The 24,584-nt window shown below is 44.2% G+C and overlaps 2 protein-coding genes across 5 annotated transcripts in view; one reads left to right on the forward strand and one right to left on the reverse strand.

The window, feature by feature from the left end:
• The window catches only part of mcf2l2 (MCF.2 cell line derived transforming sequence-like 2), a 143,665-nt gene extending 126,910 nt beyond the window's left edge, over window positions 1–16,755 (reverse strand). The window contains exon 1 of one of the 3 annotated variants that reach the window (XM_084011542.1): window positions 16,583–16,755. In XM_084011542.1, the coding sequence (XP_083867668.1) occupies window positions 16,583–16,661 (79 nt within the window). In that variant the 5' untranslated portion in view covers window positions 16,662–16,755. Of the gene's footprint in view, window positions 1–2,345; window positions 2,547–16,582 lie in introns of those variants that run through there. The other 2 variants (XM_084011544.1, XM_084011543.1) reach the window with 2 other exon arrangements.
• rfc4 (replication factor C (activator 1) 4) overlaps window positions 1–24,584 on the forward strand; it is a 95,247-nt gene that overhangs the window by 66,270 nt on the left and 4,393 nt on the right. The window contains exons 1-8 of one of the 2 annotated variants that reach the window (XM_084011591.1): window positions 18,400–18,507; window positions 19,587–19,710; window positions 21,475–21,553; window positions 21,839–21,918; window positions 22,026–22,145; window positions 22,251–22,394; window positions 22,471–22,591; window positions 22,965–23,090. In XM_084011591.1, coding sequence (XP_083867717.1) covers window positions 19,595–19,710; window positions 21,475–21,553; window positions 21,839–21,918; window positions 22,026–22,145; window positions 22,251–22,394; window positions 22,471–22,591; window positions 22,965–23,090 — 786 coding nt within the window. In that variant the 5' untranslated portion in view covers window positions 18,400–18,507; window positions 19,587–19,594. Of the gene's footprint in view, window positions 1–18,399; window positions 18,508–19,586; window positions 19,711–21,474; window positions 21,554–21,838; window positions 21,919–22,025; window positions 22,146–22,250; window positions 22,395–22,470; window positions 22,592–22,964; window positions 23,091–24,584 lie in introns of those variants that run through there. The other variant, XM_084011592.1, reaches the window with a different exon arrangement.

Raw genomic sequence — 24,584 nt, forward strand, 5'->3', positions numbered from 1 at the left:
ACAGCCGACGCCATACGTTCCGCGCTTGCGCGAGATGTAATGTCTCCAAAACAACAGGCGGCGCTAATCTGTATTGTGGGCCAAAAAACACGAAAACCGGAAGTAGCTGGTCCTCTCTCGACCATAAACACAGAGCACGCTGTCCTCACCAGTCACTGTTGTCAGCAGAGTGAGGTTGTAGACTGTAGTTGTGATTACTCTCTGAACGGAAAATGGCGGATTATACATTTGAATCGGCTGAAATGAACGCCGACGTGGGCCGATTCGAGCGACCACACCAAGTAGACTCATGTCACGGACGTCGACTCTCTCAAAGACGCCGATTTTCGGTCCGGTGTGGACTTGCCTTTATCCTGCATCAAAGGGCTTGTTTGGTGACGCCCCTGGTGGTAAATGGTCCTGCAATACGCATTGAGGACAAACAGCCATTTGCCCACAGAGATACATGTTTAAATAGGAATTTCCCTCACAGTACAATTTGGTTTTCAGTCTTCTTGAGAATTGTGTTGATAATCTAAAAAAACGTTTTCTTAACTATCTCATGCAATCTTGATTATCTGGGCCTTCCTCTTTAAGTCTATTGCTGTTTTTCAATGACCATGTGTCACATTCGCTCATTGTCTTGTGTTTGTACGACAGGCCTTTGATCTGATGGTGAGATGACATATCCAGATTCCTAACAAACGTTATAGCCAGCCTTTCCTGAGCGGAAATCTTTCAATGTTAATGGGAGAACAGGGAGGTTTTGTCTGTTCCATGTATGGTGGACCAGGGTTATCTTGCATGAGTCATATTGTTTCTGTTGAAGTCCTCTTTATGTCCATGCATGTTATTTTGAGCTCTTCCCCTGAACTCTGTCATTATTCTCCCTCAGAGGAATGCAGCGTTGCTTGCAGACTGCCTGAATGTCAGCTTCACCTTAACACCAGCTGCTCTGCACCTTTGATCTCCCAGTGAGTTTGAAATGAAGAGATCACCTGCAACCAGCCAACAAACTGGCCTGGAAGGAAAGGCCTACAGCACTGGGCATTGGGCCTTCACATGAGGTCATTTGAAAGCTCGTATGAAACAGCTCCACATTAGTTATCTGCTGTTTTCACTTTACGTTGTGTCTGGAAAAACATGCATGGAAAGTCTTGAACATTAAAATGGCTGTTGCTGCTGCTGACTGAGGCCTCGAGAAAAGGAAGGTTTAAAAAAGTCTTTATGAAAAATAATCCATTGCAGCTTTAACCTCTGATCCATGAAATTGCTCAATAATCCAAACAGACTGCCTCTTTTCCTCTTTTGCCAGATTCTGTAAAACGGTGCGTCATGACCTGGTCTCCTTCTAGTCTACCTGACATCTGGACCTGATCAAAGGGGGTCAGCCAATCCTCGCTAGTACCCCACAAAGCCAGGAATCCCCAAGGAGAGCAGGACCACAATGGTGGAAAGTATACTAGGATTTAATATTATTCATTTAAAGACATTGTGCTCAAGTGAAAGTAAAAAACAACAATAGCAACAAGAGCACTTTGTTTGTTACTCAGTCAAAACATTTAAGTTGTTCACCAGCTGTCACTGCCACCAAAATGATGTTTCTTTATCCAGACTTGAATCAAAAGTACTGAATTCTATGAAAAGGCTATTATGGGCCAATGTACCATTTTAATATTAAGTCATTTTCTCAGTACTTTTAATTACATATAGAAGCATGAACATCCGCTAGCGTGAAACTTCCAGAGGCCATCACAAAAACGTTTCCGTTGCATAACCTAATAAAATAAGGTTATAATATAAAATATATAATCTATTACAGTGTATGCTTCCATAACCTGTCTTCTGTCAGACTACACATTTAAGTGTTCATTGAATACTTTTACTACTGTCTATTTTCATTGGTAGATTTCTCTTTCATCCCTCATTTGCATTGACTTAATGTCAGTAATCGACTGAGGGAGTTTCATGTTATTTTTCTTTTACTAGTCTTTTCTAAATGTACGCACTTTTCTATTTCCATATCTTGAAGGCTGTATTCTCCAGATGATGATGTTTAGAGTAGTAGCAGAGAGAATGCAGATTAGTTCATTAACAAGGTCCTGCGATCCAGGCTCTCTAGCGTTCACGTTTCAGGACCGGAGGTTGTCGCCTGGCTCAATCCTGTCGGAGCTTTCTTGTGAGCAACATCACAACTACGACACACTTCTTGTTTACGAGTCGGGTTGGTTCATCATGTGCACCAACATCTGTGACGCACCTGCACAGCTCCAACAACAACAACAGCCTGGAGACGAGAACCTCCACACACAGGGACATGTTGCGGGGAAGCATGGGCTGAAGGGTGGAGGGACGGGGACACATACTTGACTCGGCCTCCTGACACACCCCCAGGAAGTGGCAGTAAGACTCCATCTCAGCGGTGGAGATCCGTACGGTGGAATAGGCTGCTCCATATCTACCACAGCTTGGACAGAGAGACGGGAGGGTCTGGCGCCGCAGCCTGCCTGGAGCGTCCATCTCCAGTCATCACCGTACCTAACCTCCTATATCGCCGGTACCGACCCACTAATCCACTGGCTCTGCAGCAGACGGTGGAATAACCCACCACCCAAACACAGCTTGGCTGTTCCTGCATGTGTCCTGGGAGAGAAGGTGCCTCTAGCCTCCCTGCTTCTCTCACTCCGTCATAATCCCTGCGTTAGGAAGTAAAGCCTATTACAGGACATTTGCATATGCCTGTTTGACGGCCACAAGCAACGCCAGCCTGCTGTGAGAGAGCGACTCCTTCGTTGGTCACACTATCCCACTGAGTTATTTTAAGCTACATGCAACTGGATTACAGTAAAGCAGTGGATGCTGGCACACGTGATTCCTCACACAACACAGCTGATGTGAAATGACACTTATTTGTTTTTTTCTGTTTTATAAGATAATCGTTGACCAACGCAATGCAGCCAGCTACGAGTTTTCACCTCGACTTGTTTCTGATTCACTTTACAGGATGTGACAGACCCTGAATGCATCACATGATACATATTGATACATTATTTTTCAAAAGAAAAGGCATGTTTTGTTTTTACATACGCGAAAAGTGGTGAAAAAAGTTACAGTTGGGTTCCAGAAAAACAGGAAATGCTTTCAACTTTATCTTTCACTTCATATAAACTGTTTACAATTCTGACTAATTAAGTGTTATTTGCCTTATTATAGATCTTACAAATCAAACATCTTAAGATACGTTGTATGACGTTTTAGGGGAGCATGCCTATGTTCCCTCATTACTATGTTCCCACATTTCTATGTTCCCACATTTCTATGTTCCCACATTACTATGTTCCCACATTTCCAGGGTATGGTGGTGTAGTGGGTAGCACTGTCGCCTCACAGTGAGAGGGTCCCGGGTTCAATTCCCGGTTCGGGTTCCTTCTGTGTGGAGTTTGCATGTTCTCTCCGTGTCAGCGTGGGTTCTCTCCGGGTTCCTCCCACAGTCTACATGTCGGCCCTGTGATAGACTGGTTACCTGTCTGTCTCTACATGTCAGCCCTGTGATAGACTGGTTACCTGTCTGTCTCTACATGTCAGCCCTGTGATAGACTGGTTACCTGTCTGTCTCTACATGTCAGCCCTGTGATAGACTGGTTACCTGTCTGTCTCTACATGTCAGCCCTGTGATAGACTGGTTACCTGTCTGTCTCTACATGTCTCCCTGTGATAGACTGGTTACCTGTCTGTCTCTACATGTCAGCCCTGTGATAGACTGGTTACCTGTCTGTCTCTACATGTCAGCCCTGTGATAGACTGGTTACCTGTCTGTCTCTACATGTCGGCCCTGTGATAGACTGGTTACCTGTCTGTCTCTACATGTCAGCCCTGTGATAGACTGGTTACCTGTCTGTCTCTACATGTCGGCCCTGTGATAGACTGGTTACCTGTCTGTCTCTACATGTCGGCCCTGTGATAGACTGGTTACCTGTCTGTCTCTACATGTCAGCCCTGTGATAGACTGGTTACCTGTCTGTCTCTACATGTCGGCCCTGTGATAGACTGGTTACCTGTCTGTCTCTACATGTCGGCCCTGTGATAGACTGGTTACCTGTCTGTCTCTACATGTCGGCCCTGTGATAGACTGGTTACCTGTCTGTCTCTACATGTCGGCCCTGTGATAGACTGGTTACCTGTCTGTCTCTACATGTCGGCCCTGTGATACCTGTCTGTCTCTACATGTCGGCCCTGTGATAGACTGGTTACCTGTCTGTCTCTACATGTCAGCCCTGTGATAGACTGGTTACCTGTCTGTCTCTACATGTCAGCCCTGTGATAGACTGGTTACCTGTCTGTCTCTACATGTCGGCCCTGTGATAGACTGGTTACCTGTCTGTCTCTACATTTAACGTCATAGACTGATGGAGGAAACGGCTTAAATCGAAGGGAACTGTAGGAACACTAGACCTAATTTTGAAAATGTCCTAGAAATGTGGGAACATATGGCTGACCTCAGTTTTAATCTTGTTTGTGTAACATTTAACTCAAATGGAGGTTAACTATGTCATGTGATCTCTAATTAAGCACATTGGCCACACGGTGAAGCCAGATACCAGGTTCCACCTGGTCTGGTTGAGTGGAAAACTATCAAATAATCTTATATAAAATGAGCATAAATCATAAGGTCTCCTTGCATAAATAAAGTTGATCTTTTTTTAACTTCTTTATCATGATAGTGAGCTAGACAGCTTTTTCAATTCACTTATGATGATATTTATGATCATGGAAATTCAGCTTATTGTGAGTGATTTGCATCAATCGGCATAATTATAGTATGTACTTTAAATATGTTTAAAATGAATTACTACTAAACTGAAAAAAAATACTGCAATTAAAAATGTACAGTCACAATACTGTTACTGTAAGAACAGTAATGATGCTGTCACTTGATTTCCTGATATCGTTTTGTGCTCCAGATAGCGATATGGTCGGCCGATTAATCGGTTTGGCCGGATGATCAGCACAGATGATTTTAAAAACTATCGCTATTGGTGGAAATGAGCTCCAGTGGCTTTAAGCTGCCACCAGTCACACAGAGACGTACATCACTGTTTTAGATATAGAGGATGGATTCACATCATAACTGCTGCTGAAAATATCTCTGTGCATGTGATAAACTCCTGATCATAATCCAAACAGCTTGTACTTGTACACCGGTAGATCGCAGCTATAAATGCACTTGAAACTTTGCTTTGGATACTGATTCTTTAAATACTTTGACATATTCTTTAAGGTGGCAGTCCTCCACTCCATAGGCTCCCAGAACAGCTGATGTTACAGCAACATGTGGCATTCATCATGTTTGACCTGTTCAGTTTATTTCTCACCACAAATGGGCTCTCTCTAATATGCAAAGCAACACTGGCAACTCTTTGTTCACAATACAAGACAGGAAGACAGGGAACACCTGTGACCTGTCAATCAGCAGGTAGCCCCGCCCCTAAAGCATCCCCTGCTTTCTGGTCTGCTGGACTCTAAATGGACCATAATGTACTAAATGAACATCATGCTGGATTGAAGAAGACTTGAAACTAGAGATTGAGATCATGAACTCATGTTTACAATGTTTACTGAGATAATACATCAAGAGAGAAGTAGGACCATTTTCTCATAGACTTCTATACAACCAGAGAGGAGTCGCCCCCTGGTGGACAGCAGGGAGAAGAGTTGCCTCTCTGTAGACTCATCAACAACCTACTTGAGCTGAAAGAGTCCCTACTTTGGACTCGATGCCTAGCTGGTACCACACACAGAGAAGCGGAGTACACGGTGTCCCGACATGCTCCAGATGCTGACCCTTCGGTCAGTCAACTACTCAACCAAACACACACACTACACACCAGAGTACAAATACGTCATTACTGTACTTAAGTAGAATGTTTAGGTATCATATTAATATGATACCAGATTCAATAGTCAACAGGTAGAGATGTCCTTGCTGGGATACTTTATACTTTCTTTCTAGAAGTTAGTCTTTCTGAACACAAGTATCTGTACTCCTACATGAGTATCTGTCTCTACAAACACCTGTAACGCTGTGAAAACAGTCAATATGTTCATCACTTACACATTACTGATCCCATGCTGCTGCTGCTGCTGCTCTCACAATCCACAGAGACAGGAGGAACCCAGCCTCACAGCTAAACCAGGGTCCAGACCAGGGTCCACAGCAACATAACACACACACACACACATACACATACACACACATACACACACACAGGTGACAGTACAGTCCACTCCTCAGGGCTGTCTGGTCTCCTCCAACACTGCAAGACAAGCCCTCCTCTCCGGTGTGTAACAGAGCGAGCCGGAGAGGGAGAGAGGGAGAGAGGCGGAGAGAGAGAGGGAGCGAGGGAGGGAGACGGGAATGTGAGTGTTTTGGTCAGAGCGGGGACGGACTCTCTCCTGGCAGCCTTGTGATCGGTGGAGCGGCTCACTTCTTAACACCGTTTACAAAAATATCCTCAACAATACTCCCATCAGGCAGCAGGGACTTCCCTTCGGCATCCTTCCCTGTTTACCCCCCCTGAATACTTTTAAGGCTTTCCTATTTTACTACACAAGTAGTACACATGTGGGGAACCACAGCACCTTCACTTCTTTTTGACTCATTCATTCTTTTCCTTTATCTCCAGTTTCATGGAAACATCCCTCTCATTTCCTCATGTGTCCCTTTATATTTTGTCAACACTGGTCATGTAGTGGAAACAGAGGAGGCAGAGGAGGCCATGTTGTACTGCTGTCCAACAGTACAGAAGAGTTATTATACACTATAGTGGACTCAAATTATCCCAGCATTCATCTTGAAAAGTCTTGAAAGTACAACCCAGCATTATATCCCATCATGCATAGTCCCTATATAGTCCTCTGCATAGTCCTCCACATAGTCCCTGTATAGTCCTCTATATAGTCCTCCACATAGTCCCTGTATAGTCCTCTATATAGTCCTCCACATAGTCCCTGTATAGTCCTCTGCATAGTCCTCCACATAGTCCCTATATAGTCCTCTGCATAGTCCTCCACATAGTCCCTGTATAGTCCTCTATATAGTCCTCCACATAGTCCCTGTAGTCCTCTACATAGTCCTCCACATAGTCCCTATATAGTCCTCTGCATAGTCCTCCACATAGTCCCTGTATCGTCCTCTATATAGTCCTCCACATAGTCCCTGTATAGTCCTCTGCATAGTCCTCCACATAGTCCCTGTAGTCCTCTACATAGTCCTCCACATAGTCCCTATAGTCATCTGCATAGTCCTCCACATAGTCCCTGTATAGTCCTCTACATAGTCATCCACATAGTCCCTGTATAGTCCTCTGCATAGTCCTCCACATAGTCCCTGTATAGTCCTCTACATAGTCCTCCACATAGTCCCTGTATAGTCATCTGCATAGTCCTCCACATAGTCCCTGTATAGTCCTCTACATAGTCCTTCACATAGTCCCTGTATAGTCCTCTACATAGTCCTCCACATAGTCCCTGTATAGTCCTCTACATAGTCCTCCACATAGTCCCTGTATAGTCCTCTGCATAGTCCTCCACATAGTCCCTGTATAGTCCTCCATATAGTCCTCCACATAGTCCCTAGTACTCTACATAGTCCTCCACATAGTCCCTATATAGTCCTCTACATATTCATCCAAATAGTCCCTGTATAGTCCTCTGCATAGTCCTCCACATAGTCCCTGTATAGTCCTCTACATAGTCATCCACATAGTCCCTGTATAGTCCTCTACATAGTCCTCCACATAGTCCCTGTATAGTCCTCTATATAGTCCTCCACATAGTCCCTGTATAGTCCTCTGCATAGTCCTCCACATAGTCCCTGTATAGTCCTCTACATAGTCCTCCACATAGTCCCTGTATAGTCCTCTACATAGTCCTCTATATAGTCCCTATATAGTTCTCTACCTAGACCTCCACATAGTCCCTATATAGTCCTCTACATAGTCCTCCAAATAGTCCCTATATAGTCCTCTACATAGTCCTCCACATAGTCCCTATATAGACCTCCATATAGTCCTCTTCATCAGAGGTCTCTAATCATTTTTACGCCACGGACCGGTACCATGTCAGGCAACATTTTCGGTGTGACGGAAACATATGACAAAAATTATTAATTATATTTAAAAAACATCATAAAGAAAATGGGATTGACATGTAGAGACAGACAGGTAACTTCGAAGCTGAAAGATACATATACATATATATATATATATACACATTTATTTTATTTTCTTAACATATATAAATACTAATATAATGAATATACTGTACTTTCACAGTTGATTTGAAAGACAGAGCATTTTCATCCACATGCACCAATCCATTAATGTGAGCCAAAGTCATCTGGAGCTAAATCACAGAGCTCCCTCTTGCAGTCTGCTGCTCACCTACTCTTTCTCTTTTTTGCTTCTAGACATTTCCCATCATGTTTAGGAGGAGGAGTTGGAAATCAGATCCAGTTGTGCTCCTAGCGTTCTTCCCTCCATCCCTCCCAGTGTTTGCATGTGTCAGAGCCCTGCTGATTGAAAATAGAAGCTTTCCTTCAATAAATCACCAGTCTGCATGGCAACGTTCTTCAAGTGCCGTGAATGTGTGTAGCGAAGTGTAAAGAATGGCCTCCTGAAGGACAAAGAGTCTCACACACCATCACATAGAGGAATCATAGTTCTACATCATCAATGCACTTGGGATTTTCTATTTGAAGGCAGTTTTAAGGCTAGATACAGAACTTTTTTGTGTTTGGAAACAGCGATGACTTATTTTGTAGGCGGAGCCAAACCAGTGTCAGTTCTGTAGTAGCGCTGTCACATGTGAGTCCTAACATCACAAAGAATCTGAATCATCTGGAGACTTGTGGTGAATTTCCTGATGAAGAAAGACCCCATTGCATTTCATACTCCAATGATGTAGGATGAAGGATTTAATACAGAGGTCAGGAGCAGCCAGTCGGGATTCAAGAATGTCTGCTGATGGAACCTGAACGCACTGGTCTTGTTCCACAGCAGTCTCTTTATCCATCAACAACTGCCCTAACTGTTGACTGTAATGGTCAGCTGCAGGGAGGAGGCTTCATTACATCATGGATTATATAATTGTAGTCCTTGGCTACCTAGCAAGCAGAACCAGTACTTCAAATGATGAACCCCACAAAACATTTAAAGTCATTTGAGGGTCCACATGCTGAGCAATGACTCACTGAAAACCATTAGTATGTGACGTTTCATATGCTACCTTCAGTACTTGAATAATTGATGAGCAGATTGTTCCCGCAGCTGAGAGGAACAACTGATGTTTCTTCTCTCTTTTCAGTTATTATCTTGAACAAGCTGTTTTTAGTATACATTTAACTTCTGCCGAGAGCAGCCCGGGCACAACATGGAAAAATACCTGTAACAGTTTAATGCCAGGGAACTAAAAATGTTCTCTATTACATGGTTATTACAGGATTATTCTTGCAGGTTGGGGTCCTGCTAGGCAGAAACCTCCTGTTCTGAAAAGTGAACTCAATGCTGAAGTGCCTTAAACTTGCATCCTCTCTGCTGGCCACCAGGGGGTGACTCCTATGGTTGCTAAAAGAAGTCTATGAGAAAATGGTCCTACTTCTCTTGATGTATTATCTCAGTAAACATTGTAAACATGAGTTTATGTCTCAATCTCTAGTTTCAAGTCTTCTTCAATCCAGCATGATGTTCATTTAGTACATTATGGTCCATTTAGAGTCCAACAGACCAGAAAGCAGGGGATGCTTTAGGGACGGGGCTACCTGCTGATTGACAGGTTGCTACCATGCTACCAAGCAGTTAGCTACTAAGATGACTTTAACACTTAGACAGCAGAATCCCGATGGATTTGGCTAAAATGCCAAACACAAGATTTCAAAACGGTAGTTTAGAAACCAATGTCTGACGTAACAATCACTCCACTTCTTAAAAGTGTACTAAACCAGAAACATATTTTGCCCTGTTTCCTTCATAAAGCCTGGTCTGCAGTCAGTCAGCCACTCTTTGTCAACACCAAGTTGGCCCACTTGACCTTGGCCCACTTGATCTGCTCAGGATTGACCCGCTTCAAAAATCTGTACAGTGAGAAAATTAGGCCAGACTGTGAAATCCCATTGGATCAGTTCTATTGTTCAGCTGTGTTGTGAGCAGAGCTGGTCAGCTGGCCTCAGTCCAGCTGACAATACGAAAGACAAACGCTTTCCGAAGGATGTGGTAACCCACCCCTCTCCTCCACCACCACCACCCCTGGACCAGAGGCAGGAAGAGGAAGCAGGGAGAATGCAGCACTGACGTCATAACAACAAAGGTTGGGGGCAGGTGTGTGTGTGTGTGTGTGTGTGTGTGTGGGGGGGGGGGGGGTCCTCTGGGTAAAAACAAAGCCCTAGTAGCTATCAGCTGAGAAAACCTCTATATGTTATTTCCTACCCACAAACATGAAACTTCCATGATGATTCAACCAAGGTGAACATCTGCTAAATAAAGCATTGCTAACCTTAATCCTGCCGTTAAGTTTGGAAATGCATTTCTCAAAGGAGCAGTTCAACATTTTGCAGAAATAGATTTATTGCTTCATTTCCAGCAGTGAAATGAGCAAATGGATATCAGCAAGTTATTAGTAATCATTCTCACAAAACAAGCAGCTTTAGGCAAGAAAACATCTTAATTAGGTTTCGGGAATACATCAAGGGCCCTAGTTTCGTGGACCAGGCATAGTCAGTGCGCAGCGCACCTGCGCCACGCGGACAGGGTGTGTCCGCCTGGACTTTACAAGTTTTGTGCACCGCAGGCTAGCGCAGGCACACCTCCCGTCTCGCCCACCGCCGCAAGTGGGAAAGAGGGAGGAGAAGAAGGCGTGAGTGGGAGACGAGGAGGAGACGAGGCGTGGACTGGGATTAATACAGCCGATTCAGATCTTCACCAATCAAATGAGCTCCTCTCCTCACCTTTAATGCGTTAGGGGAGGTTCAGTGCAAGTTCAGTCACTTGACAACCCGATGACAGAAGCAGCGCCGCCGCTCCCACCACGCTCATCACGCGCTGTGCGTGCGTATAGTCATAATAATTATAATGCCGATATTATATCACTATAGAAATTGTAGGCACATTTTAGGCATGTCTATCACATAGCAGGGTCAGGGCGCAGTAGACATAATAGACGAGCCGGCCGGGCCGTTCATCATCATCATCACCGTCTTCATCATCTGCGCTCCACAGCTGCACCGGATTCCCCGTCCAACACCAGAACGGCGGGACACCAGGACCTCGCATGCCGCTCAGACCAGCTGCAGCCCCAGCTCTGGTTCTAGCTCGCGGCAAAGTTGCGCGTTTCCACGGACACAACAGGCTGCCGAGGCGCGACCAGGCAAGATTTTTTCAGGCATAGTCATAGACGCATTTTATTAGCAGTGGATAGATATGAAAAACAGGAGAGAGAGAATCCATGTCTTGAATTATCTATGAACAGTCAGCTTTAGGAATCAAAACCAACGTTAGGTTTAGACAACAAAACCAACGTTAGGTTTAGACAACAAAACCAAACGTTAGGTTCAGACAACAAAACCAACGTTAGGTTTAGACAACAAAACCAAACGTTAGGTTCAGACAACAAAACCAAACGTTAGGTTCAGACAACAAAACCAAACGTTAGGTTCAGACAACAAAACCAACGTTAGGTTTAGACAACAAAACCAACGTTAGGTTTAGACAACAAAACCAACGTTAGGTTTAGACAACAAAACCAATGTTAGGTTGAGGGAACAAACCCATTGTTTCACAATAATTACAACGGTTGAACCGTTTCCATAGGTGGGAAAGTGCTAGCAAGATGTTTGTCAGCTGTTATGTTCCCACTTTTCAGGCATTACTTAGGCATTTTAAGTACAAATTATAATGTCTTTAACTGACCCTACCCAAAGTGAGAAAAGATTTTACTGGCTTTTGGAAACATTGGCACCGACATTTGTATATATTTTTTTAACTATTGAGGACAAGTATTTCTATGTGTATCTTATGTTTGTTTGTATATTGTGTGTTTTTTATATCTGAACCTTGAGTCTGCCAATAATACAATTATTATTAATAATAATAATAATAATAATAATAATAATAATTACTGTTCTCCGCTTACATAAGGTTATAGCATTGATTTTTTTCATTCTACAACACAGGGTTGCACAGTGAAATGGGAGTCGTAGTCCCTTTAACCTATATGATGCACACGGAAGAGTTGAGAAGTCTTACAGGAAGAAAGAGGAAAGAAGCAGTCTGGTGGTACGGCCTTAAATCCCCAACTGCTCTTGGTAGGAGCGTTAACAAAATGAAAAGGGCATGAAATGTTTCAAAGAACAGATCATAAAGAAATCAACTGTATCGATCAGTAGGGCTTCTACAACTATGTAACACACATTATACTGTATGTGGTGGTCTCAAGAATCCAGCATTATGGGTAATATGATCCATCTTCATACTTTCAGTAAGGACAGGAATTTCCCTGCACACTCAAAGAGACAGTGTCCCCCCACTCTTTTGGTTGCCCAGAGCAACAAAACACAGCAACATTTAGCATCATCCCTCCCAGCATCCTGACCTTTCAGACTGGACACTGTGAAGGTCACTGGTGAGGCCCCTGTAACACACCCTCCTTTGATAAACCAGCGGTTTAGGAGGAACTCACAGACTGAGCAGGGCTGGAATGGGGGGGGGGGGGGGGGGGGTGCAGGAGGGCAGGGGGCAGGGGGTTTGGTTCAAGGGAGCTTTAAATTGAACAAGAATACGATTGTCTGTCTGAGCAGCAGGCTCTTATCTGCAGGCCGCAGCACTAATCGTCCAGACAGCATGCTTCAGTGTAGCCATCTTAAAGCAGCCCCTGTGAATTATGCATGAGGGAACAACATCCTAGTGCTGCTGTGATGTCATCATAATGGTACTAAAGGTGGCAACCTCGGGTTCTGAGAAGTCAAGCCTTAAACCTGCATTCTCTCTGGCCATCAGGGGAGCCACTCCTCTGGTTGCAAAAATAAGTCCAATTGCATGGAAGTCTATCCATTTAAACAAACAGACCATAAAGCAGGGGATGCTTTAGGGGCGGGGCTACTGGGTGATGGACTACCAATGCCGTTAGCCACTGAGATTACTTTAACACTTAGCTGTAAAGTTGAATTATGAAGCTAACTTTGCTTCACATCGCTCTGCGTTTGGTGCAAACACACCTACAGATTACATGTTCCCATAGATAACTTTTACAGTGTTTTGTTGTATTTTCTACCTCCTCAAGTATCTTGATGAGATTGGTTCCATGTGACTTGGCTGATTTAGCTTCACCATTTCTCTTTGGGGATGAACAAAGGCAGTGCATCAGTTTGGGAAATACACTTTCTCTCTTGAGAAAACTAATCTCACTTTTGTCTATTAAGTACAGAACTAAAGTCAGTACATGGTTAGCGTAGCTTAGCCAAAGGCCGGAAGCAACAAGGGGGAACCAGCTAGCCCCGAAGCACCTCTAAAGCTGACTTTAACACATTTCATCTCTGCTGTCTGTTTTTATCTGTACACTATAATAGACATGAAAACTGTCGTTTTAGTGAAAGTACATGCTGGACTGACAGATTAGCAACTGCTGGCAGTGGTTTTAATACTGTAGGAGCATCAGATGGTATCAAATACTACAAGAAGAGCTTAGATCAATCATGTCACATCACTCAGAGCCCTTTCTCCTCCTGCTCTGTCTGTTCCACACAATGTTAGTGATGCTAATCAGACAACAGCTGGCATTGCTTTCAAATCAATAAGGGGAGGAGGATTTCTGTGATCCGGATCCCTTGTAAGCTACGTTGTGCTGCAAACAGGAACGAGTGAGCTCCCTGCTGGTGAATGAACAACACTGTCTCGTTGGGAAGGACAGAACGAGAGAGACTGCACATAGTTTACTACATGGTCCTTAAATGCGTTGTTCAAATCCTCAGATTTGAATGGATACTTTCCAAAGATAACAAATATGTCAGGTTGCCTTTTGGGGAAATTTGTCTTACATGATGCCAAGAGCTTTGAGCCAATCACAAAATGTATGAGTGTTAGGAATAAGATGCATTTCTCCAAACTGAAAGCAACTTCAATAGGTGATTCAGTTCAGGCACAAACAATACTTGGAATTCTGGAGCTTTGGACCATATCGTATGAATGTCATTGGTACATGCATTTCTTGTGGTATTTTGTTTGTAATTGTATCTCTTCTTACGTTTTTGTAAAACAGAAGAAAACTCAGAAATGAGGAAAAGGAAAACAGCTTGTTTTGTCAGCAGTTGTGATTCGAAAAGAAAGTTCAGCATCTACAACCTCGTGACAACTGGACCCACCGATGATCAAGCATTCATGATTCACACACAACACACATCTAATATGTTACATGTAGTGATGCGAACGTTGAATGATTGGACTGAAATACTTTTCACATCAGGAGAAAAAGATTTCAATTATTTTTTTAACTGGACCAGGTGGTGAGATTACGTCTGTCAATTTTCTGAATCTAGATTATATATACTTTTATTTATTTATTTGTTTGTTTATTTCGGGCATGTCAATTAAATCGTCATCATCACACTTCATCTTTGTTCAAATAATACAATACACATGGCCGAAAGGGAAAGCGGGAGAAGCCAAAGCTTATCTAGTCCCGCCCCCATTACCCACAGGATAAAATCTTCATCATAAACTTTTCTTATCTTTTGCATTTTACATTTTGACATAACATTTTACATACAGCTCTGGAAAAAACGAAAGAGACCGCTGCAAACACGATCACTTTCTCTGTCTTTACTATGTCCAAGTTCTATAAACTACTGACAATATTATCCTACAGTATTATGGTTATTCTTAACAATCCCAATCTGAGTCACAAAGAAGTGTAAGTGGATGAGCAAACATCTCCTGTAAATAAGAAGTGGACAAGGTCACCATGACCCACCTCGAGGTCAGCCGTTTGGCCATCGGCATGTTGGAACTTTAGCTTCAGCTTCAAATAAAGTGTCATGTCGTGTGTGTGTGTGTGTGTGTGTGTGTGTGTGTGTGTGTGTGTGTGTGTGTGTGTGTGTCTTCCTGTAACTACGAATAACACTAAAAATTGTTTTTTCTTAAATATACCCTTTAAAGGTGAGAAATTGGAAATATAGTAAAATTGCAACTCTTCATACCTCCATATGTTTTTATTTATTTTACAATTTTGTATCCAATATTTCTGTGTAATGAAAACAGGAACTAATTCCATTATAATAGAGATGGCTGTCTTGATGATGAATCTATTGGAAATTTCATTTAACCTTGTGAAGGACGAGCTGGTCTCCGAGTCGCAGCCACCCACACAAGCTTGTTGGGATGTGTAACTGTCAAAACGGGCGCCAGTAACATAAACACCAGCAGATGACTTCAGCACTGGGCTCGAGCTGCTGCTGATATTAAAAATGATCCTATTCTCCGAACACAGGAAACCAAGGCTTTGTGAGAAATCCACAAATCCACAGCAAGAAAATAAAAAGATCCAGTTTCATCAACACATTTACATCGCCACCAATGCTGCTAGCACCAGCAGCAGCATCCCATGTGAGTCCGGATCCCAGGAAATCAATTCAGGGCCCCTCACTCAGCTAAAGCTAGCTCAGTTTCCATAGTAACATACTGCATAAGGCCCTCCTCCATCCCCCTGCACCTCACTGCCGAGCCGTGTGATGCAGGAAGTGCAGTGATGGAGGATGCTGTGTGATAGTCCGCGTGGCACATTAACCTAGTTCCCAACCAGCCGAGGAAACGACCCGGATGCAGAGTGGGAGAGGAGGAGGAGGAGGAGGAGGAGGGATGGAAGGAGGAGAAGGAGGAAAGGGGGACAGTGAGGACAGAAGGGAAGAATGGCGGTGATGCAGAGCCGTTGAAAGGTGGGAAATTGAACGTGAGCGAGGGGGAGAAGTGACAAGGAAAAGAAAAAAGAGCAAAGTAGTGATGGAAGGAAAAGGCAAAAAGAAAGAGAAGATCCAAAAATAATAATGTAAAATTGTAAATATTGTCATTCACCAGCATAAACGGTTACACATAATGACACTCAAAAGTACTGAAGCCACATTCAATCCTTCAAAGTAAAGCAGAAAATCGGATTCAGGTCCCAGCAAATATTAACTTGATGAATCAAACAGACAAATGTCATTAGCGGTCATTAGAGAATCCCCTGATAGAATAAACCACAGAATAAACCACAGGAACACCAATCACACTCAATGACACACTTCCTCCTCTGCCCATGTGCAGAGCATCCCTCTGCATCCCTCCGTGGTCCTGATGCGAGGAGGGAGATTCCCTGCCTCCCTTTCATCTGCGTCTCTTCACATTTTCAACCAACTATAAAAAAGGATATGACCTTAACATATCTTCAGCTAACAACGGGGAGAGAGAGAAGCAGCTCTCGTGTTTCCCCAGCGGAGGCAAACAGCTCTTCTTCTTCCAACCATCTGTGAAACGTGAAGAGGAAGATGAGGGGGATGAAGGGGGGTGGAAACGTGACGACTTACCGACATGAGTGATGACACACTGCACCCTCTGTAGCAGCTCCTGGACCGACATCTCGTCTTCTCTCAGCCAGCACAGCATCTCAGGGTGTGGGTCGCATCCACTCGCCGCTCTCTCTCTCTCTCTCTCTCTCTCTCTCTCTCTCTCGGCTGCCACGCCTCCTCTCGTCACCCTTCCTTCCCAGACAATCTCCCGTCCTTTTGCTCCCTAATCCAATTTCTTTTCCCCGTGAGAGTTTTGTCATCCTCTTTTCTCTGCTGCTGCTTCTTGTTTCTTGTTTTCTTTTCTTTGAGTTTTTTTTTTATATGGAGCCTTCCTCTCCTCCGTTTGAGCTCCTCCAGATCCAAACAATCACAAAGCCCGGGGGTGACAATAATGACGGCGCTCCCAGCCGCTCAGAAAAATGGTACACCTCTGTAAAAAGATCATCAAGCACAGTGAACCAAGGCAGACGGACAGGGAATAAAACAGCAGGTAGCTCTGTCAGTGATTAACATGAGCATCAGCTGTGTTTAGTGGACAACATAAGTTCATTTGTCCACTAGACACTGTAGACACTCAGTTAGACAACAAACAAAAAATACCATTTGATTCTCAGCCAGCAAACGAGGCCGTTAGTAAAAAAAAAACAGCCAGAAAATCAGTTTGTCAGTCAACAAACCATCAGTCACGTTATTCTGACCTTTTCATGATGCTGGCGAACATATCCGTAAGTAAGAAGGTGCCTCAAACACAATAATCCACCTCAGCGAAAACTGGGAAAATTACAGTCCAAAAATGTTGAAGACGTGCCAAAGCTCTAAAATGAAAGGATGCTGTGGGGAAAACATTGAATCCACTCCAGTGATGGGTGACACTCCCCAGGTTCAGGGCTGGAAACGCTGCTGCTGCTGCTGCTGCTTAGATGATGCTCTGTTTGCTCTCATAAAGAAGCTGAGTCACAATGAGGGAAAACGAATCAGAGGACCATGATACCTGCCTTCAGTGTGGAGGAGGGGGAGGCACAGAAGCAGGGGGAGGGATAGATGGGTGGGGGTTAATAGGTCTGTGAGAGAAATGGAGTGGAGCTGATGGCACACTGACTCATTATCTAACTGAAGTATTCCCCGGTTTTATTAGATTTCAGGTTGGGGAAATTAAAAACAGAAAATCCTTTGTCAACAACATCCGTGTGTTTTTTATAATATCCTTATCTCACCATCATTAGCCCATCCCACGAGGCCACAGATGGAACAAATCAATAGCCACTCATCATTCCTCATTCCTGCTCTGCCTGGTTCATTCAGTGCCCCTGGCCACTCCAGCTGATCCCACTCCACGTTTTGATGAGAGCCAACAATGCCAGGCAGGGACATTAGCATCTCTCCATGACCCTACTGGGAGTCTACTGGGACGTGGACGTTGCTTGGGAGACATTAGGCAGAGACATCTGCACTCAGCCTCACCGGGCCTCTCTGCCAGCCAATTACAGGCTCTACCGACGGCGTCCACACAACAGACACACGCAGCATCAATGGCACAGCAGCTGGCAGACAAAGCAGAGCATCATCCTGCAACGTGTGCTGATTAGAATAGCACTGTTCATGTGTGGTGTTGACTGAGGGAGAGTCATTTGCTCCTTTTGTAAATCCCAAATTCACAAACATGATGATCGCCTATTTACTTTATGTTTGCATTGTTATCATACAATCCAACAATACGGGATGACAAAGTAGAGAGGAGGGGGAGGAGGAGGAAGGGAGGAGCGCTGAGTGGGGAAGAGGGAGGGCCCACTCCGGCATCCGCAGCATCTGGTTGGAAGCCACGTCGTGACGCCGCCGGAAGTTGTTTTCTCTGTCAGAGCGGGAAGGTTCCTGCTTGTACGCATGTCAACAGTGGCATCAGAAGAGATATCGGTGTTTTGGTGCGTGGAAACCGCGACATTAAGGTGAGAGTTTGTCTCCTAAAGTCAGGTCGACGTGTGATTCTGTAGTATCAACAGACAACAGCCGGCTCTTAGCTAGTTCACGGACTAGCACTGGCTAACTTAGCCAACAGCTAGCTAATGTATTGTGGTTCGCGTATTCGGTGGTGTGGTATGTGTGTATGGTATATCCCACCGGAAGCAAGATATATATGTGTGTCGCCAAACGTTAGACAATGTTTACATCCTGCCAAACTCCGTTCAGAAGGTATGTATGTTAATAGGCGGTGTTGGACTGACTGAGCTCTCCGAGGAACGAGCCGACTGGTCCCGGGTCAGCTGGAGCCGGCTGGTCCCGGGTCAGGTGGAGCCGGCTGGTCCCGGGTCAGATAGAGCCGGCTGGTCCCGGGTCAGCTGGAGCCGGCTGGTCCCGGGTCAGATGGAGCCGGCTGGTCCCGGGTCAGCTGGAGCCGACTGGTCCCGGGTCAGCTGGAGCCGGCTGGTCCCGGGTCAGATAGAGCTGGCTGGTCCCGGGTCAGATGGAGCCGGCTGGTCCCGGGTCAGATGGAGCCGGCTGGTCCCGGGTCAGATAGAGTTGGCTGGTCCCGGGTCAGCTGGAGCCGGCTGGTCCCGGGTCAGATAGAGCCGGCTGGTCCCGGGTCAGGTGGAGCCGGCTGGTCCCGGGTCAGGTGGAGCCGGCTGGTCCCGGGTCAGATAGAGCCGGCTGGTCCCGGGTCAGATGGAGCTGGTTGACTGTCGTCATAATGTTGCGTCTTTTAGCTGAGAATGGAGTTTCTCGTTAGAATGATCTACGTTTTAAATGTTTGGCACGTGGCTAGTTTAGCTGGTAGTCGTACATCCGATTATCCCGATAATAGAAATGATCATCTTGTAGATAACAGCGGATCCTATATGTCCATCCCCAGCCTGGGGGCTGTATTTCCCTGGTGGTAATAGTTTGACCCTCCTGAATATCACATATCACACCTGCATGCTGTGTTCTATCCAACGGAAGCTTTGTGCTGCAACGTTGTTCTTGGGTAATATTTTCTCTGTTGTGTTGTGATTGTTTATCCCTGGTTCTTTCTGCTGATCACCAACAGGAGGAGTCATGCAAGCCTTTTTGAAAGGATCGGCGGTTCCGTCTACCAGACCCCAGAAAGACAAGGCAGCAGCAGGAAGCAGCACAGAGAAGAAAGCCAAGCCTGTTCCATGGGTAGAAAAGTAGTAAGTAAGGTGTTCGGTGTGTTTCTGCTTCAGTAGCCTGAATCCTCCAGAATCACGATATCCAGGTACAAAAGAGTCACATAGAAGAGAAAAGACAAAACCCACCAGGCATGGGACGAGAGGAACATTTCATGTCATGGTTATCTGGCCAAAAAACTGTGACTCATAATATTATCCCAAAAATTATCAACATATGCTTAAAATGGTAGTAAAACATAGTGGTATACATATTATATCGTATTAAGAAACAAATATTTGAGTTACAGGAAGGACACATTTTTTCGTGAGCATCCTTTTTAATGATAAACTAAAACAAAAATCTTGATATCTCCCTGCAAAAATAAATTATAAATAGATTTTTAAATGTATTTTTGTATTCTCTATTTTTTAAATCGGACTCAATTTTTAACATCTCTACCATGATGGCGAACTAGACTTTTCAGGGTTTTTTTGGGGAACATTCCACGTGTTTTTGTCCAGGAAACGCAGGTCTTCATGTGACAATAATAAAAGAGCAGAAGCACCTGCAAGACTGTCATACAGCTGCCATACAGCTTCCAATATTAGATTATTCAAAGTAAAACAAGAAAGTGACTCTGTATGTCACATCCATTTGTTTTTTTGTTTATAAAGAAAATTAATTAAAACATCCTTACTTTAAGCTATTTATGGCAACATTTTGTCTCCATCTCTCTGAGCTCAGCTGCTTTGTTCCTATAGAGACGACCTCTGGTGGCGTCTGCTGGTCACTACACCACATCGCATCAATACAGCATCATAGAAAGAGCAGCATCTGCATTTAGGAGGATATTGAAAGTCATACCGTTGGGAGTACTAAATACAAACCAAGCTCTCAGATCAGTGTGCAGAGTCCTAAAGACTGTTACCGTCACTAGCTAGAGCCAGCTAGCTGTCTGGAGACAGCCATTGTAGCTATCCACTGTGTTACTTTTCAAATGAAAATTACCTTTTGTGCATGTTGAAATTACTCTATGATGTAGATATTTTACACACAGGCCAACAAAAAAAATAAAATCAATAAAATGTATACGATATATTACGCCCAGGCTTACTTCTACTTTAAGTACCAGCGGTTCATGGTATACACTCAGTTTCCATTTCATTAGGCACACCTGTACAGTCCAATACAATCCAGCACAACTGTTCTCCCATGATGTCTACCTTTATGACTTATTGACTCATGTTCAGCAGAAAACAAGAGAAATATATTCTGCTATCTTTTTTATTTTTTTATCACCGATGCTGATTGCCAATCATCGATGAGCCATATCTACAAAGTCAATGTAAATTGACAAAAAATGTAAATGTTTTCCTTTTACTTCATTATAATCAGCTTTAATGGTTATTTGCATAAAACACACAATTCAAATGATTGGGGAATAAACAAATCTACTTTTATTCTTTATAAAACATGGGGTTGAGAGTTTAATGTCTTGGTTAGTAAGTTAAAGTTAAATGGATCATAATTCAATCTCTAATAGCTATTTTTATTGGTGTGAATAAATTTGTATTAATTCAAGTTACTTGTGAAAACCTACATTTTACAAGGTTGCATTTGAACACACCGTTTTGAATTCCACCACTGGTTGAGTGGTTACTTATTGGGGGTGTGTGCACATTAAAGATGGATGTAAACTAATAAAGTTTCCCCTGTGAGTGTCTGTCATGTGTGCTGATGATGAATGAAATAGTGAGCCAACCTGCTAAATAAATGTTAACAGGCTGTGTTTGTGCTTATCGCAGCAGGCCGAAGTGTGTTGACGAGGTGGCCTTCCAGGAGGAGGTGGTCGCCGTGCTGAAGAAGTCTCTGCAAGGAGCAGATGTAAGTATCAGGCTCTTATCATATGACTTTGAGAAGTGGTTGCCAGGTTGCCAAACACCAGGCATCAGATATTGGTTGGTTACCACCAATGTAAAAAAAAACATAGTTTATTTTGGGGAGCATGTTTGCAGTTTTCTGACCCTATTTTCATGTATTTCATAGATTTAATTGAAATTAAAAGTTTTATTGAGTGAAGTATTTTTGTGTTTGTAAATAATATATAATATTAGTAGTCTTTCTGCCTGATCCATCAAAGTCTCACTCGTGTTTTTGTTTGGAATGCAGCTTCCCAACTTGCTCTTCTACGGCCCCCCTGGGACGGGAAAGACCTCCACCATCCTGGCTGCTGCCAGAGAGCTTTACGGGTGAGGGAACTGTTCATGGAGAACGTTTCATCTCTCGCTTCAACTTTTCTCTTCTCTGACTCTCATGGTCCTCTGTCTCTGTCTCTCCTCCCCCGTGTCTCCTGCAGTCCACAGCTGTACAGACAGAGGGTGCTGGAGCTCAATGCGTCCGATGAACGGGGCATCCAGGTCGTCAGAGAGAAGGTGAAGAATTTTGCCCAGCTCACCGTGGCCGGGACTCGTCCAGAGTGAGTCTGCGTTGATGTCATTGATGTCAAATAGAAGTTGTTCCAGGTTTATCTCTCTCAGTAAATCCAACACTACGGCTCACACATTCACCTCCCTCTTTGTAGTGGGAAGCCATGTCCTCCTTTTAAGATCATCATCCTGGATGAGGCCGACTCCATGACGTCCCCGGCTCAGGCCGCTCTCAGGCGCACCATGGAGAAGGAGTCCCGCACCACCCGCTTCTGCCTCATCTGTAACTACATCAGCAGGTCAGCTGACTTATCACAATCACGGAGACACACACACTCTGTGGGACCGGTCCTGACCCCGCTGTCTGTCCTCCAGGATTATTGAGCCGCTCACCTCCAGATGTTCCAAGTTTCGCTTCAAACCTCTAGCCAATCAGATCCAAGAAGAGCGGCTGCTGGACATCTGTGAGAAAGAGAACCTCAAGTTCACCAAAGAGGTAAAGAGGAACAATATGCCGGTGTCCTGTGTCCGTGGTCACCCAGAGCTAGATGTTGTTATAAGTGTTAATTGAGCGGCTCCAATGTTAGCATAGCCTAGCCCCAATTGTCAACATGTAGGTAGATCTTGGCAAGTACTAAAAAAATCCCATCATAGTTAAAGGAATGAAGTGTTGGCAGTATGTTATCACTGCTCCCTAAAGAGGACAGTAGGACAAGTTAAGGAGAAATTATAACTTGGAGAATTAAGAATAATATACTAGCCTTCCTGTAAAATGACTTAAGTGCATCCTACTTTGTTCGGTTGATTGGATCTTTTAGTCCAATGAGACAGCTGCTGTAGTCGAGGTGTGCTTGTTTCCGTGTCTCCAGAGTATAGCAGCGTTGGTGAGTGTGTCTGAGGGAGACCTGCGGAAAGCCATCACCCTCCTCCAGAGTGCTGCACGCCTCAACGTGGACAAGGAGATCACAGAGAAGGCTGTCATTGAAATAGCCGGGGTGAGACTCACTCTCTTTATCAACTCTACTTCAAATGTCCAGCACACATAAAACCATCCTTAAGGCCTTTACACACTCAGTCCGTTTTTTTTCACATGCGTTTTCGTCATCCGTTGAAATCCGTTTGAGGGAGATTTTGTGATCGTCTAATTCTTGAGTTGGAGTCTGCGTGCACGTTGTGATTTACACAACGCGAGGTTGTATTTATTTTTTAACGTGCAGCGAGTTTGGAGTCGGTGTGCAATAGAGCTGTCAATGATCCTCTATAATACTATTCAAATTTTATTCCATATTTTTTTCAATATTTAAATTATATTAAAATATTTAATGCTCAAATTCAGCCTATTACTAATATGAACTACACTACACAGGCTTATGTTAACAATGTCATTATCATCAATGTGGTTGTTTTACTTTCTGTCCGCTAGAGGGCGTTCCAAAAACATTACCAATAAATACACTATATTGCCAAACGTATTCACTCACCCATCCAGAATGGGTCGCTCTCAGGAGCTCAGTGAGTTCCAGCGTAGTACTGTGATAGGATGCCACCTGTGCAACAAGTCCAGTCGTGAAATGTCCTCGCTCCTTAATAATCCACAGTCAACTGTCAGTGGGATTAGAACAAAGTGGAAGTGATTGGGAACGACAGCAACTCAGCCAAGAAGTAGTAGACCACGTAAAATGATGGAGCGAGGTCAGCGGATGCTGAGGCACATAGTGCACAGAGGTCACCAACTTTCTGCAGAGTCAATCGCTACAGACCTCCAAACTTCATGTGGCCTTCAGATTAGCTCAAGAACAGCGTAGAGAGCTTCATGGAATGGGTTTCCATGGCGATCAGCTGCAACCAAGCCATACATCAGCAAATGCAATGCAAAGCGTCGGATGCAGTGGTGTAAAGCACGCCGCCACTGGACTATAGAGCATTGGAGACGTTCTCTGGAGGGACCAATCACGCTTCTCCATCTGGTAATATGATGGACGAGTCTGGGTTTGGCGGTTGCCAGGACAACAGTACTTGTCTGACTGCATTGTGCCACGTGTAAAGTTTGGTGGAGGGGGATTATGGTGTGGGTTGTTTTTCAGGAGCTGGGCTTGGCCCCTTAGTTCCAGTGAAAGGAACTCTGAATGCTTCAGCATACCAACACATGTTGGACAATTCCATGATCCCAACTTTGTGGAACAGTTTGGGGATGACCCCTTCCTGTTCCAACATGACTGTGCACCAGTGCACAAAGCAAGGTCCATAAAGACATGGAGGAGAGAGTTTGGTGTGGATGAACTTGACTGGCCTGCACAGAGTCCTGACCTCAACCCGATAGAACACCTTTGGGATGAATTAGAGTGGAGACTGATAGCCAGGCCTTCCTGTCCAACATCAGTGTGACCTCACAAATACACTTCTGGAAGAATGGTCAAAAAGTCCCATAAACACACTCCTAAACCTTGTGGAAAGCCTTCCAGAAGAGTTGAAGCTGTTATAGTTGCAAA

Source organism: Eutrigla gurnardus, assembly GCF_963514095.1.
Source record: "Eutrigla gurnardus genome assembly, chromosome: 6".
Lineage (NCBI taxonomy): Eukaryota > Metazoa > Chordata > Actinopteri > Perciformes > Triglidae > Eutrigla > Eutrigla gurnardus.